The 17,149-nt window shown below is 45.8% G+C and overlaps 1 protein-coding gene across 1 annotated transcript in view; it reads left to right on the forward strand.

Annotated features, from left to right (window-relative positions):
* GRHL1 (grainyhead like transcription factor 1) overlaps positions 1–17,149 on the forward strand; it is a 53,001-nt gene that overhangs the window by 12,965 nt on the left and 22,887 nt on the right. Inside the window, exon 8 of the mRNA XM_065927187.1 lies at positions 380–474. Coding sequence (XP_065783259.1) covers positions 380–474 — 95 coding nt within the window. The remainder of the gene's footprint in view (positions 1–379; positions 475–17,149) is intronic.

Genomic DNA, 17,149 nt, shown 5'->3' on the forward strand with positions numbered 1-17,149 from the left:
TTCTTTTCTTTGCCTTTGGAAGTGTTCATGTTCTCTTTCAGAAGTTTAAAAAGAATCAAGTTCCAGTCTTGATTTTCTGGACTAGTTCTGTGGCCTTGGGACAGTTATTTAAACCTTTTAGACCTAAATGTCCTAATTTTGACAGAACGGGATAAAATTAAATACATCTAAGCTTGCCTCTGTGAGAAAGATTCTGTGATTCTTTTTCTACCTTCTTTGAACTTCTTTCAACCCAACAAAATATTAATTTAAATTATCCAACAATGATTATATGAAAAGCTGAACTTACAGTGAACTATATAATCTCACTGTATAATAACTGTATAATCTCACGTTGGAAACTGGAAATCATGACTTCTCTCTCTCATCCCTCACCCAGCTGACTACAAAGAAAGCTTCAACACCATCAGCAACATTGAGGAGATCGCTTATAATGCCATTTCTTTCACTTGGGACATTAACGATGAAGCAAAGGTAGGTGACCAGCTCCTGGAGGAGTGGGAGGGGCCTAGTGATTTCACAGCTGTTTTTTTGTTTGTTTTTTTTTTTTGCACAATTTTTCTCGTTTTCACTCCTTTGCTATGGAGGAGGGAGACCAAGCGGGACTAGGAAGGCAGGTCACAGCCGTGGTCCTGAGGGGCTTGGAGCAGGACGGGACTCCAGGAGAATAAACAGTCCCCTCCTTGACCTGTCCCCGCGTCCTGTTCCTTAGCCAGCTGGGTCTCACTTTCTGCCTTTTCATTAGTGCACATTTTCTGGAAGCACAGCATCTTCCCAGATGTTCTAAAACCATCCCTCTCCCCTTTCTGTTCTTTCTTCCTCCCCAAAATATAGTCTTGTTGGACCCTCCGTGTCCTGGGTAATCCCTGGCAGGGCCCTGACAGGGCTGGCAGCCACCATCTGGCTTCAGTTTGGACTCCTCAGCCTGGGCATTGCTTCCTCCTTTGTGAAGTGGAGTTAATCCATTTCTGCTCCCTCCTCCAGGCATGTTGTAAGGGTTGTCCGAACAGGGCTATGAAGCTGGGAGAATTTCTATAGGTTGTCATCAGCAGGTTCTGTCTCATGTTGATGCCTTGTGAAGGCAACTTGGTTAGTTACGGTTCTTCTCTCTTGAGCTTTGACAAGTGAAGAACTTCCTCCAATTCAGATGGTCATTTGGAAGTTTTAGTACCTTTTGTGAAAAACTAAGTATATTTTAAAGTGATTCCTGCCCTTCCCACAGCCTTCTTTTCTTTTAGTATAAAATATTTCTCATTACTCATTGCAAAAGACCCTGACGTTGGGAAAGATTGAAGGCAGGAGGAGAAGGGGACGACAGAGGATGAGATGGTTGGATGGTATCATGAACTCGATGGACGTGAGTTTGAGCAAGCTTTGGGACATGGTGACGGACAGGGAAGCCTGACGTGCTGCAGTCCATGGGGTTGCAAAGTGTCGGATGTGATTGAGCATCTGAACTGAACAGCGTTCCACTATTTCTTTTCATTGCTTTAAAGTTTGGGAGCTCAGGTAACACAGTGGAAACATATGAATTTTGAGGCAGTTATTAACGTAAGATTGATCTTAATATTTGTGGCAGTAGTAAGAATGCTTTCCTCTATCAAGGTCCACCTTCGAAGTTATCCTCACCTTCCTGTCCTTTCTCAACTTCTCGTTTTTTTATTCAACAAGAATTTTAGCAGTTGCGGAGTAAGATGCTACATTAAGTACTAAATGTCATAGGGTTTAATTTTTCCCGCCCTATTGCTTGTAAAAAACCCTCTGACTGGATTCTTGAGACCCATTTTAAATTTGTACTACAGTTGCTTTCCTTTCTTATTGTCTAAAGCAAAAGTGCATCTTAAGAGTACAGGGTATAGTCAGTGGGGTGCCCCAGTCTGTTAGGAAGCTTAAGTTCTTATAGTTGCCCCAAGGTTTTCCTGCTGACCACCTCCAGCCTATGCAAATGTCTTTAGGCTGCTTATCCCAAAGTTTGGAACAAACACTGCAGAGAAGCTAGTAGAAGGGAAAATGGACTTTCCACTTTATATAGTTGTTGCAGTTATTCTGAAATGAGATGCCGTAATAGGGCTCGGTGTGCAGGCAGCCTATAGGAAGAGTGGGCCCTGTGCCCCTGCCCACCCACCCCCGGGTGCTTCTGTCCTTGAACCAGGGAAGTCCGTCCTGATCACCACGAAGGACTGTGAGGAAATTGCTGAGGAGCTGATCAAGCACCCCTAAGTCCTGAACTCACTTTTCTGACTTATCTGTGATCTCGGGTTGGTCCCTTGATTCACCAGCTCAGTTTCCCCCCCACCCCATTCCCCTTGGAGAATGAAAACCTCACGGTGGCCAGCTCGTTGGGGTGTCATCGGGACTCAGCAGGCGCTTGTCGGGGTGCATGGAGATCTTGATGGAAAGGCCCCGCGTGTGGGCAGGGCGGCTTGTTTGTTCGCTGTGTCACTCTTCAGGGTGGGAGTAATGAAAGCCCAGCTGACGGGTGGGGATAATGGCTGGTTTCATTCTGAAGGCCTTCAGCATGTTTGTATTAAAGAGAAGTATTGTCGGAGGCGTGTCCCTAAGTAGTCTTAATAGCGTTGTTAATTGATGTAGGTAAATTCAGTTTCATTTCCCCTTCCAGACCCCCGCGCGGACTTGATTTTTTTCAGCCTTTGCCAGCTCCTGGATGGTGCTGGTGTCGTTTCTTAATGAGGCTGCTGCCTTTTGAAGCGGTATCAGGCATCAGTTTCAAGCGTTTGTTGGAATGAAGTCTGTATATGTTTTGCTTCCCCTGGCCAAGTTAATATTTTCTGTCTTTACACTTGAAGTAATGGATGCCCCAGGGTAACTAGCGTGAACAGATGGACATGCAGAATTCTGTACAGGTGGCTTTTTTTGAACTTCAGTTTCTGAAATCATCCCACCTTCTTGTTCTGATTTAGGATGCGTGTTTGTTGCTTCTTAATTCCAGTTCATTCTCCCCCACAAACATAGGGTTTCTTGGAGACATGTGGCATTCTTTTCTCCCCCCACTTTTTTTTAAAAAGATACCTAACATATACCCTTTTTGCCTTGCCAGGAGGAGTAAGACCAGAGTTCTAGCCCAGGGTCAACAGGAGCATCTTCTCTGTAGATTCCACTGCTCTTCAGGGGTGATTGTTTTTAGGACTCATCCGGTTTAATCTTGAGCACCTTGGCTTAGGTTCTAGTTTGGGGAAAGCCCTGTCTAAGCTAGACTCACCTTCTCCTGTCCCTGTCCACACTTCGCTTACCAGTGTAAGCGTGTACTTGCTGTTACCATGGAAATGCAAAAAAATTATGAAATTTATATTTAAAAAAAGTTTATTAGACTTCAAAGCATCAGGGGAAAAGGAAGTTGCTTGGAAAAGCAGAGATGTCTTAGAAACAAGCCCCCATGGCAGCCCTGGTCTCTCCTGTGTCTAGACCCAGTTCATTCATTTTTCTGTACTCCACACAAAATCAGGTCTGTTTAGGTAGCCCTGCATCTTCTCGAGTCAGGAGTACCCAGACAAATTAAAGTTCGTCTGGCATTCACACTTCATTGAGAAATGACTTCATCAGATTTCTTCCTTCCTGATTTATGACTGAGATCATATGCTTGAGGTGATTTTGGTAGGGAGAAGAGGTTCCCTGCAAAACATTAAAACAGGGCACTCTGGTGGAGTTTAGAATTTGTCAGGTAGGAGGGCACTGGTCCCTGGAGGATTAGGAGATTGCCGCAGGGGGCGGGGGGAGATGTAAAGGAAGGTGGGAGGAAGATAAACACAGACTTGGGCTCTGTAAAGATTTCATCCAAAGCCAACTGTGCCCCTTGCCCCTAGTTCCAAGAATTCATAACTTTATCCTACGAATATCCAGCCACGTGCTGTGCCCATGGCCCAGTGCTCCATCCTGGCTGAAAACACTGGTGTTGTAGTTCAGGTGTTTCGTGGGTTAAATGGGCTTTTGTGGCCTGAGATCCTAAATATAGCATCATGTTTCTAAGGAAATGAAACTTCACCAATGAACTTTGGAGACACAGATAACTTATTGGCTGGGGTTATCTGTTCTGCCCCAGTTTCCGTGTTTCCAGTCAAGTGAGTCGTTCTGGATAGCCTTCATGTCCTGGAACAAGGTTTAATTTTTTTGCTTGGACTATAGATCTAAGAGTTTATAAGAGCATTGAGATTTGGATAGTGATATGAAGTAAGGGCCTCTCAAAGCCTGAAGATGTAAAATAAATAGAGGAAAAAAGAAGTTAGGGGGAGAGAATTAACTTGTCTGAACATCAGTTCTAGGCCCGGCACTGTGCTGAGGGGCCTTCCCTGTGTTGGCACCTAGCGGGCATTGCCACCTGCCCAGTACCCAGGAAAAGGCGCTCATTCCTCCAGGTGGGAAGACGTTTGCTGCTTGTCATCCAGGTGAGATCACCCAAGGAGGCAGGCATCTCCACCTTGAAATGGACAGGAAGTGGTCCTGGCAGGGGGAGACATCTAAAAGTGTCAACCCTAATTATTAATAGAGAGGCGTTATGGATTCACTAATACAGATTGCCTTGGTAAGTAGAGCACTTTTGCTACAAGGAAACAGTTTATACTGATTGTTGGATGAGTGGAGTGGAAATTATAAACCAAAAATCCCCCGTATGGAATTAAGTGACACAGGACAGCCAGTTCTGAGGGAGCCTGGCGTCCAGCGGAGCCCCACTGGCAGGAAGGGGTCGTGCTGGTGGGACAGGACATACTTGCTTATAGTTAACTGGACAGTGTAGGAAGTGGGAAGGAACGCAGGAGCCACTGCAAACAGAGCTCACGGTTGCTTTGATCGTCTATATGTGCTCTGAGCTCCTGGGTATGAAGCATACCTTTTAAAGATGTGATGAAACTCCAGGGAGGTGGAATATCTCACATGTTTTTTTCCAGAGGTGACTTCTAAATCCTTACTGCCAGGTGGGTTAGGGTGCAGCTGCCGATCACACAATTTCATCTTCTTAACGCTAACAGTGAAGAGTTTGCCATTAGACACACACCTCAGCTCCTGCTGGAGTGAGCACCGTCAGAGGAGGAGTAGGTGTGGAGTCCGGGTTTCTTTCCTGGATTTTGCCTTCATGGCTGAAAACCACCCGAAGACTCGGAAGAGTCCATCCTGTGGGCCATGCTTCCTGATGTCTTCATCGGACTCGGAGGAGGAGGCGCTTGGGGTCGGGTGGGAGGAGGGCTTTCACGGGCGGATGGAGCTGCGCCTTCCTCTCCTCGTGACAGGATCTCATCTCTGGGAGGGGGGTGGTCAGAGCCTGTTTCAACATGCCATTTGTCTTCTCCTGGTTCAGTTCCCTTGCCCGGTTCACCTTTAGGGCAGGGCCGGGGCCCGCAGAGAAGAGACAGGACCAGATCGGAGCATCCTCTCCCTCGTGGGAGAGCGCTGTGTGCTTTGAATTCTAACATGCCAGCTCTCAGGAGAAACGCCAAGGCATTCTGCTGGGTTGTCTTCTGAGCTGAATGTATTCTGTGTCACCAAGAGGCTCGTGTTATGAAGTAAAGAGGACTGGAGTAGAGCACAGAGCCCCCCAGGAGCACCGAGAGCCTGGGTTGGGCTGGAGCACGGAGGTCTTTCCCTTTGTGCCATGTCTCAGCAGAGGGCTACGGCATTCCTGCCGCGGGATGACACCCATGCTGGTGACTTGAACTTAAGGCTTTCTGTGTGTGCTTGTGGGATGCAGGTTTATGAGTGTAATAACAGTTTGTTGTTTCATCTAAGCATAATATTTGGAATTCATCATGAGAGTAGTCTTTAGTTTGTTTGGACTGAGCCTACTGCTTGCATTTAGAGGGATTCCATCCTGGTGAGGCACCCAGCAAGCGCTCCAGTAAAAGAAGGTGTTGCCACCCCTGGTTGCATTAAGCATGGGGCAGGTTTGGTTTGTTTCTCAACTTGAAATTTCCAGTGTGAATGGGAGGGAGGCGGGAGAGGTGAGTCAGATGTCTTACTTGCGATTGCAATTAAGTGTAGGCAGGAGATTTCAAACAAGTGTATCTTCCCTGGCCTAAATACTGGAGGAAGCCAGGAAGCATTGTTACTTTTAAAATGAAGGTACGAGACTTTCGGAGTCTATCCAGATGCAGGCTGGACTCTCTGAGCATCCTGTCTTTAGACCCTAGAGGAACCAAGGGAGCCTGGGGTCTTCTGAGCTGACCCTCCTTCTACTCCATGCAGTTGGAAAGTACTGGTTTATTAAAGTGAAAGATAAAAATGTTGGTCCCAGAAGATCACTCTTCACTACAGGGAATGAATAGTCTTTGAGCTGTGGTTTGATCAGAACTGAAAGTGATGAGAAATCTTTCCGAAATGGAAATGTGTGGGGAATGCCTTTCACTAGCTGATACGGGATGAATTCTTGACTTTGCAGTTGGAAAGCTGACTCTGAAGAGACCGCCCTGGGTCTGACTACGAGGGAGGGTTCTCTTTTTAGAGCGAGGGCTGTTGGGCTTGGGTCACGTGTTAGCCTAGTGTCTGGGCAGGAGGTCAGCCCCGTGGTGAGACCAAATGCGCCGATTCCCGGTGGGCCTTCCGAACCTGCAGGTAACAAAAGCATACCTTCATCGCCGCACACGCCTGCGGGTGAGGGCCAGGCCGTGATGGTTTTGGCTGGACGAGGGAGACACTTGGCAGCTGAAGAAAGCCTCGGTTTGGTAGTGAAACCTGCCTCTTGTGAAACGGGTTTGAGGCACCGTGTCAGCCGCTATGAAAAAGTGCTGTCACTTGAACTTGTTTTTCCGTCTCTCTGGAGCGAGGCGGGTCAGAGTTTCCCCCTCCCTCCGCCCTGCCGCGGTCATGATCTGTGAACTTGTCTCTCGAGCTTTCTTCTCTGACGCTTTGTCACCTTAACCCGCCTGCTCCTGGGTCCTTCCTGGAAATTCCATCTCAAGTGGTTTTCTGAGTCTGTCACTTCAGCCAGAGAGGATTGATTCTGCCCGGACATTATTAGTCGTAACTGAATTTACCTGGAATAGAGCTTTGGGGGCAGCGTAGGACATGGGAGTTAAGGTTTTCTTTTCTTTTTTTTTTAATAAGGCAGGTCTTCTTCATGCGAGACTCCAAATCTGCTAGTAAATATAAGTGGACTCTATATTAATTACCCAGTTAGGCACTTTTTCTTTAGCTTTTTAAAGAAAAGTTCCCGTGTCTAATTCTAGATTTTGACTGGAAGTCAGCTTGCTGACCAAGCCTGCCCTTGTGGCCATCTGCTTCCGGTCCTGAGCTCTGTACTAGAGATGCTGGCTTGTGGTCCGTGATTGCCTTGCTTCGCACCTGCATCCAGATCTTCGCATTTCAAACAATCATTCTGTTTATTTGGGACAACAGGTGCCCAGCCTCTGTTTCTGCCAAGTGTCCTTAGGTTCACCAGCCCCTGCTTGTAGGACGTGACAGAGGGAAGACGGCCCGCCGGGGCCTCCAGGAAGCTTCTCTCTCTCTCCTTCTCTTTCTTTGTCTTTGGGACTTTTCCCAGCTCTCTGCAATCTGTTGCAGAGACCAAAGCTGACATGTGGGCGGCGTGGGAAGGCAGCGCTGTGGCTGCAGTCGGGGCGATGACTAGACCCTTGTGTTGTCTTTGGGGAGACGCCCCACGTTGCTGGCAGGAGATTGCAAGTCAGTGCTTTGCTCTCCCCACACCCCTCCCCTAACCGCCCAGCCCTCCTGTTCTTTCTCTCCTCTCCTGATGGCCGTCTGATCGTCTGAGAAAGAACACACACACACACACTGGTCGCACGTTTGAAGGCTCTTGTTTCATGCTGCTGTTAATTCTGTAGTGGGACTTTTTACTCCCCACATGTCATCAGCATAGTGGGGAGGTGTGACTTTCCTGGGATTAGCTGATGAATCAGTGGTGGAGCGGGACTCTGCGTCTCGGGCTCTGACTCAGCCTCTGAGACCTTCTGGGGTGTAATTAATTAATTAGGCCTGCGCATCGGGAGTAAGCAGGGGAGCGACTAGGCTCCTGCAGAACTAAGATAATCAGAGTTTGTTGGGTTTGGGTTTCCCCCCGGCTCCCCCACCCAGTTGTGGGAGAGGGAATGTTGAAGATTAAGTGTCTGCTGTAGAATACTCAATAGATATTCCTGTCTGATTAGACTTGGACTTTGATTCCTTCCTTTAAACTGCTTCCTACTTCATTGGTTTCAGCTGGCGTAACTTCCCTATACACGTATTGGAAAACTGGGGATTTTGTTATCTTGAAGTAGTGCTGTTAGATTTGGGGTGAGAATAAACCTATGTTGTTGATCTCACGTTGTAATTTAATTTGTCAGGAGGTTTCTAACTAAGAAAAGCAACGTAGAAATATTTTCAAGTGATTTTTTTTTTTTGACTGATGTGGAAATGCGTTAAATGAAAGCTTGTTCTAGGATTCCTGCTTTCAACTTAGCAGATCAGTTACATCCCAGGAATGAGATTATGAATATGATCTCTTTGACTAAGTTGAATTTAATACTAGAATGAGTTAAATCAGTAATGACTCCTAGAGGCAGCTGGGGAAATACCCACAAGGGCTGACACTGCCTAGCGGGGCCGAGGCATCAGCTAAGTCTCATGAGTTAACAAGAAGTCACATGGAAATTGGGTGAAGAAGCCCTGTTTGATTTGGAATATAGGAACCTTTGATTTCATGCCCCCTGATCAAAAAAGAACCTTCTGCTCGCAGCCCCTTGAGGGCCACTCTTTCCCTGGTTTTTCTGCTGCAACATACAGTTTTCCATTAGGAACTTCTTCAGGCTTTCTGTGTTCATTGTGTCCTTGTGATTTCAAGAGCACAGATTTGTGCAGGAGGCGTAGGTCTTGGCCCTGGCTTTGTCATCTGTGTCCCGTGTGTCTTTTACTGCCTGACTCTTGAGAGCCTGAGCCACAACTGGATGCTGTGTCTCTCTTGAGTTAAGGTGTTGAGTAGCCAGATTCTGAGCCAGGTGATGCTCATGTTCAAGGTAAATGTTTCTGGGGAGTGCAACAAGGAGAAGTGCATTCTTGGGATATAAGACATTTTTTGGTTATCAGCTTTCTGAAGCATCTTCCATTGTTAAATCAGCCCATTTTTCTCTTTTTCTTTTCCTTCTCCTATTAGATCTCTTCTCTTTTCTTGTGTGTATTTACCAGGCAGTTAGAACTCCATTGAACTGTCTGAATGTGCACTTAATTCACAGTGACCCACATGGAATTCTGATCAGACATGCTCTCAGCCCTGCAGGCTGATGCTTTTCCAAAATTCTTAACTGTGTACAGTCTTAACTTCCAAGATGAAAGCACCATTCTCCCTTGACAAATTGTTTCTGTTATTATGGATCCCTTTAACTCATTTCTGACAGCCTTCTAGGAAATTCTACGCAAGGTAGTTAATCTGTTGCTACTGTGTGGACGGTGTGGTCCATTCATTCAGCAAATTATTCATTGTGCTTTTCTCTCTAGGATCACTCTGAGGGAGTGAACAACAGTGCAAGCAGAAAGCCTGTCCTCAATAGAGGGGACACTCTCTATGTGATGTACAGGTCATAAGTGAGGTTTAAAAAATGCTCCCAAGGTTTCCAGGTTAAGGGGGTCCCTTCAGCTAAGGGAGGTGAAGTCTTTATGAAAGAGACAGCACCGGGCACTGTGCTTTGAGAGATGGCAGCTGCGGAGTGTTTGTGCAAAGGCCATCTGATGGGATCTTTCTTCTCCCTTATTCCTGCCCCCAGAGTAGCTCCTGTGAATTTCAGAGGCACCTGCAACAGCTCAGTCTGCAGAGGTGCTCTGATGTATTGTAGCACGGGAAAAAGCCCCAGGACGTAGCCGAAGCTACGTGTGAAGGGATCACATGCCTAATTATCACACCCCACTGTTAGGTACCTGCAGTTGCTATAAAGGAAAGATGTCACTGTACATAATACTTTAAAGTGTAAAAGTAAATCAGTACAGTAGACAGTCACCTCACGGCTCACTCTGTGGGTTTACCCCTGCCCTAGAACTTACCATATCTGTCCCTCTCTATGTATCATTGAGCCTCAAAATTCCATGATCTTTTTCCAGATTGAGGGGTATATGTAGTCGTTCATTTTATGGTTACCTAATATCCAGTGTGTGTGAAAGACCACTTGATGTCCTGGATTCAAAAGATGACCTCAGTGTTCACCTGTGCTTGGGAAAAAGATGTAACTGTGAATAACCTGTGAACTCGGGCGACAAGTTACCTAACCTTGCAAAGCCTCATCTGTGCACTGGGGGCAGAAGAGAGCCAGTTTCAGGGGTTGTTTTGAGGGCCAGAGTCAGGTACATTGTCAGAGTACAGCAAATGTAACTCACATATCATAGCAGTGTGTAGTTTTGTTTGGCTGGACTTTAGGAATCTGGGGGTCATCCATTCAGTGAATGTTTTTTTTTTCTTATTGGCCAGGCACTGCCAGGATGCTTTGGGAGTGTAAAGCTGAGTGGAACATGGCCCAGTTCTCAGGAAATTCAGAATTTAGTGGAGAAGGTTGCTACTCTAGCATGTGCAGTCATAGAAGTAAACCCAAAAGAGTAGAACTTATGAAGATGAGAGAAGGTTCCCTTAGGTGACGCTTGAGTGGGTCCTAAAGATCAGTTAAGAATGAGCCAAGTGTTCAGAGCCCAGAATGAGCCTGTGACTGTGAGTGAGTGCAGAGCTCAAATCGGAACCTGACACCCAAGGCGAGCGAGGAGTGGGGTGAGGAGGTGAGTCCAGGCTCTGAAGGCCCTGTCCCGCCCGAGTGAGGACCTTGGACGTCACCCTGTAAGCAAGCTGTCTCAAACCCTTGGGGGCTATGGACTGAGTAGATCAGGGTTGGAGTCTCTTTGCGTTTTCAATTCAGTGATAAGACTTTTTAAATTCACAGGTATATTCTGGTGGCCAGTTGCTGCCAGGAGGTTTCATCGCTAGTGTTTGTGCTTAGATTATTAAGTTAGAGCCAGACTCAGGCCAGGTGAGTCCCTGGGGGCGCTGTGTGGTCAGACATTATGCATTCAGCTGTTTGAATAGAGTAGTTATTTCTCAGACTAGGATTGCATATGTTCTTAGGGGGCAAGGAAACTTTTTTTCTCTATCAAAAAGGATGCATGTATTATTCACGTTTGAGAAACATGCTGTAGGTGGTAGGAAACACAGCTGGACAGGGGGGTTGCTTCACAGGCAGCTTTTGACTGCCGAGGAATTTAGTCTGTCACATAGGCAGAGGCGAGTGACTGGACGCCATTGAGGAAGAATAAATGATTAAGGTTCTGTAGTGATCCCAGTGTTCAGGGGTTGCCTAATGTCAGGGAACCAGGCTGTCTCTTTTCATTTCCTGATTTGTGGCCATTTTATTGTTTAGACAGTCCTCTCCTAGGGATTGGAAGAAAGGTGGGTTAATTTATGTAAATTTATATTAGCTTTTTTTTTGGTTGTGTGTAGACAAAAACACAGGGCAGGGCACTGTTACATGTATTTAAAGTTTTGTTAGGATTTGAAACTTGTTAAGATTTGGAGCTAATAGGTGGATTTTGTATCTAGTGGATTTTGTATCTACCAATGTTTTTTCTGTCTCTTATTAACAGTTTTTAATTCAGCACCAGTTAGGAGAAATGCAAAAAATATACTAAACACTGGGAAAAAAAATTTTTTTTAATGGATCACACATAATCCCTGCCATCAAGGGGCTTACAGCAGTGGTCCCTGGGCCCTTTGGCAGCAGGGGCCAGTTCCGAGGGTTTTCCACGGATAGGGTGATTCAGGCACATAACACTTACTGTTCACGTTCTCTCTATTGTGATCACATCAGCTCCATCTCAGATCGTCGAGCAGTAGGGGACTGTTGGCTTATAGCGCTCACAGGGTGACAGAGTGACAAGGGATTCGGTAGAGGTGACCTGTTTGGTGCTCTTGTCCCTTCCTTTCCATGACCTCAGTGATAGGTGCAGAGGCCCTTGGCCTGAAAAAGGCCACAGGGGTCCAGGGAGGCTACTTAACTACCATGTGATAGATACTAAAATGGAGCTGCGATTCTCTGGGGGCAGCTGGGGAAACGCATCTCAGAGAAATCCTTTGAGTTGTTACTAGGTCTTTAGTCATAAGAGAAATGTCAGTAGAGAATGAAATAAAGGTTATCATAAATTGAGTGAGTGAAAGTTGCTTAATCGTGTCTGACTCTTTGCAACCCCATGGACTATACAGTCCATGGAATTCTCCAGGCCAGAATCCTGGAGTGGGTAGCCTTTCCCTTCTCTAGGGGCTCTTCCCAACCCAGGGATCGAACCCAGGTCTCCTGCATTGCAGGTGGATTCTTTACCTGCTGAGCCACAAAAATAAGTCCCCCCCGCCCCCCCAGCCAAAGTGTGCATAAAAAGTCCTGTGAAGGAGGTGCGGAACTAGAGTAGTGTGGAGCTGGCATACTGGAGGGCTTGAGAACTCAGGCCTGTTCCTTCAGGCTTTTTCTCTAAGCTCTCAGTTGTCCCTGTCACCAAGGTGACGTCACGTGGCTCACCTCTCACCTCACACTTATGAGCGTTGCTTTCATACTTTATCATAATGTAAAAATTGGAGCCCTTAAAATGAAAAGTTTATTCCTTAAAAAAAAAAGTTTAATTACGAAAACTTGATCCAAGCTGTCATAAGGGTGGTTCAGAATGTTCTCACTGAATCTAAAGGTTCACATTTTGAAATTTTTCTTCCCTCTCATTGAGAAAACCATACTATGAAAGTCAGAGGAAATGATTTTCACCAGCATAGCAGCAATGTCAATGTCATACGATAGTGGGTAAAATTTCACCTAAATCAGTGGGGAAAAAATTGAAACTATATTATCTGTCTCTCAGTTTCTTTCCTTGTATGTGAAGAATAATATGGAGTGAGTATGACTGTTGTGGTAGATTTTGGATAAGAAACAGCCTTTTTGTTTATGAAAATTAACCTATTATAACATATTTAAGTTAATCTCATCACTCAGCTTTTGACTATAAACTGCTTATAATTTTTGTAACTTTTGCCTTATGAATTCTAATTACTTTGTTAGTGCTTTCTTTCTGTGAATTAGGTAGATGAACAATATTTCTAGAACTTCTCCCTACAAATGAAATTCACTTGTTTCAGCTCACACATCTGACTACTCCCTTTAGACTAGAGAGTCAGTAAGTTTTCTGGAATTATGTCTCACTTGGTGGTATAGATGATGAAGCTCCCGAAGAGCAGGCGAGTTGGGAGTTTATAAAGTCTGTTCTCAGCCGCACTCTCTCCACCTGCTGGAACGTGTGGTGCTGACCGCAGCTGTCTTCTGAGCACACTGGTCCCCTCTTCCTCCCTCCTCTCTTTCTTTCATCTGAGGGCTGGCTGTGGGCAAGGCAGCTGGCTGGTGAGCTCGATTGTGTGGTTGCCATAGCGCTTCCTGGAAAATCGTGGTAAACTAGCTCAGGGTCTGATTGGTTGTTGGTTCTGTGCTTGTCAACATTTGGAACGAAAGAAAACCTATGCAAGTTACTTCTTCGATGATGCAATTCTTTATTCTCTTGTTTTCCTTTTTCAACTGAGTTTTGAGGACAAGATTAAATCTTTTGAAAAATTCTAAGTACATGAAAACAAAATTAGGTTTTTTTGAGTTCTAAATTCGTGAATTCTCAGCCACTAATGAGGAACTGTCTTAGAAAAATGGGCTGGAGATTGAAAGAGGAATCTTGCCAAGCATCTTCCACCTAATTTAGCAGGGTTGTGTGTGTGTGGGGGGGGGGGGGGGTTAGGTTTTTGTTTTCTTTTTCTCTAGTGATTTTGGATGGGGACATTGATTGTTCATCTTTTGAGATTTATGTTCCAATTATTTGAATAAAATCTAACTTTTCCTCTAAATCAGTGGTAAGGAAATATGAAAATAGAGAAAGGGTCGTTATTTGAGTTCTTAAAGATCTTTACATCATTCTGAAGAAGGAAGGTTGTGTGTATCATTCAGCCTACTCTCAGATTTTAGATATAAGACTTTTTAAAGTGTGTATATGTGTGTGTGTCTGTGTGCATGCACACATACTTATGTTTTATAGAGGAGGGATTGGATGTGTAATGGTTCATCTTTCTATCTCTTTCCCACCTTCTTTAGCAGATATTGGTGTTTTCCTGTAATCTCATTATAGAAAGTGTTTCTCTACACAGTGAGAATGGTCTGAACAGTCTGTCTTATCCAGACGTGGGTGATTTGGCCTGTTGTCCAAGGTCAAGTTACGGCCGAGCCGCCAGGTAGAACCGGCCCCTGGGGTTGACGCGGGTGAGGAACAGAACGCACCGTCTTGTTGCTGCCCCAGGATCCAGGGCAGAGCTCTTCTTGTCTCGTACATTTGCCATCTCCCTGTCGTGGGTGCCACTGATGAAAGAGTGTCACCTTCCTAAATAAAGGTTCCCTCACACCGTGCTTCTCCCTCAGGACTTGGTGGAGTCCCCTCAGCGAGCCTGGGCTGCGTTGATAGAGGGGGAGGGCCCACGGGAGAGGTCACACTGGCGAGATGCCCCTAGCGCCTGTCTTCTCAGGAGGCCACTTGTGTGGGAAGTGGAAATGCTGAGTCACAAAAAGGGCCTGACATTTCCTCACTGTTTCCCACATGGTGGTGAGGTGAAGGTCAGTTACGTCCCAGCGGCTTGGAGACTGCCCCTCAGGCCCTGGCCGTCCAGCAGCCTGTTCACATGAGCAGTTTTCTCAAGATACCACCGCCCTCCTCTGCTCACGTATTGTTTGTGGCGGCGGCTTTAGCACCATCACTGCAGAGCTGCATGGTTGCATTTGGCCCAAAGGCAAAAACTCTTATCAGACCCTTCAGCAGAAAAAGTTAGCCCACTCCTGGTTTAGATGAATACTTGAGAACTCCTTCATGTATCTTGGTTGTGTTTATTCACTCCTCTCTCTACGTTTTCCTTCTCTTGTTAAAACCCTGCGTGCTGAGCGTGTGCTGTATCCCAGCCCCAGGAACAGAAAGGCTGATCTCTGTCCTCCTTGGGGACTACACCAGCAGTCAGCCTGACACCCCCATCCAGACACACAACCCATCCCCACACGTGAGCCCTTGTGAAAACCAAACATCACACATAAACATAAGAAGTACAGTCTGGCAGACACTCTTCTCTGATCTGTTTATCTTCTAAACTAGGAATTCTTGAGGATTTGCGTGACCTTGTTGAATAGTAAGGTTGAGCAAATGCTTTAATCTTTATCCTTCCATTGATTAAATGAATATTATTATTTTATAGGACTGTGTCTCTGTAGAAAAAATTTTTTATATAAAAATGCCTAATGGGATACATATAAACACATGTAAGCGCATCTGAACTTCTTAAAGGAAGGAAATCATACATTGGAACTTGTTTTACTAACCTCAGAGTTTTAGAGCCAAAGGAGCTCTTTTATGGCTCAAAGTGTGTAAGTTTGTAAACAGTTAATTACTTGACAGCAGTGGTTTTGTCTTGGCCAATCACGAGAATGACCAGAGAGGACCTGAAACCGTCCTCAAGCCCAAAACCCACCCCGGGCCGTTGGGAGCAGGAATAGCAGGGGCGGCCCCATGGTCTCCGGTACAGGCTGATGGCCTGGACTTCCAGGCGAGTCAGGGTGTCCAGAGCTCATATTTCCAGGCAGGCTGATGTTCTGGCCACACTTTAAGAACCAGTGTTGCACAAGATTCTTAATTTTATACAAGTAGTTAGTATGATTGCTTGAAGTGGCAACCTTACATGGTACTCTTTTAAGAGTATGATGTGTAAAAGTTGACTGATCAACATGTTACATAAAATTGTTGTTACTAGACTCACAGAGTAGGAATGTAGGGTTCATCGTCTCTCAGTATAAATACCAACCTGACACCGCAGTGAAAAGTCAGCTAGGGGTGGTCTCAACAGCCCTGTGCTTGACCAGTGGATCCTGGCCCATGTCACAGCGCAGTTAGTGACGGAGCTGGAACCAACACTGGATGCGTTGACTTTCAGACCAAAGCCTTTCCTGTTGACCACGTTACCGCTTGCTAGGACGTACATACGGCATCTTGCCCCCTTGTCAGCCTTGGGTTGAGGCTTAGACACGGCATGCATGTCCACCCTCGGGGCCGGTGTGTCCCCGTGAGGGCTGGCTGTCCCCGTGACTGTCCGGCGTGTTCCCGTGCCGCCCTCGTCTTTCTCCTATGGGCCTTCAGCCCACTGACTCTGAACTTCGTGTTCTTGGATCAGACACTGCACATGCTGTTCACCTTTTACCAGTATGTCTGCGTATCTGTCGAGACAAGGTAGCATTTTTTAACGCTGAGTTAGGGATGCTGGCCACTCTCTCCGATTCCATGTAGAAAACTGCCAGGTTTGGAAAGAGTCAGTGTTAAAAGATAGAAGAACATGTACAAGAAAGTGATCGCAAGTGGTCGTGAACGGCAGGGAGAGTGGTGTCTCTCTGAAGCCTCTGTGTTTATACTGACCCTGGGATTTGGCGCCTGCTTACTTCTGCTCTGAATAGAAACTTGATGCTGGGAAGCCAGGGGAGGTTAGGTTTTAGGCTGAATTACCGTGAAATCCTCTTGTAAAGGGAATATCACTTTGGGGCAAAGACTTCCTGGAATTGTGGAGAGTAAAGTGTAGTTTTCCCAGGCAGCTGTTTTTGAGTTAGGAATTGAGCCTTGCAGCCTAGAGTGATAGAGAAAAGCTTAGATTTTGTACCAAGTTGTAAAATAAAAAATGTGACTGTTTGGTTACTGTATGTGTTCTGTTGTTTGCATGAACTGTTGTCTTTCTGTCTGCATTTCTGTTTGTCCCTCTTTCATCTATTCCATAGACTAACTTTTCAAGTTGGACTTACAGGTTGTATGTGAAATGTTTTCTTAAAAAAAACATATATGAAAAGATATGACGTCAAAACCTTGAGTTTCTGTAGATCTGAAATTCACATGTGGTACTTTTGCCTGTGTATCTAGATGTATGTATTTAAGAAATTAGAGCAGTTTGCTCATATGCTGGAAATTAGGTAAACAGAAAGAAAAATAGGATAAGCAAGATAAGGCAGTTCTAGATCAGAAACCGTGCCAAGCATTAAGAAAGGTGCCAGCAGCTCATGGAACTCTGCTCGATGTTCTGTGGCAGACTGGATGGGAAGGGGCTTGGGGGAGGATGAATACGTGTGTATGTGTGGCTGAGTCCCTCCACTGTCACCTG

The sequence above is a fragment of the Muntiacus reevesi genome, chromosome 3, assembly GCF_963930625.1.
Source record: "Muntiacus reevesi chromosome 3, mMunRee1.1, whole genome shotgun sequence".
Lineage (NCBI taxonomy): Eukaryota > Metazoa > Chordata > Mammalia > Artiodactyla > Cervidae > Muntiacus > Muntiacus reevesi.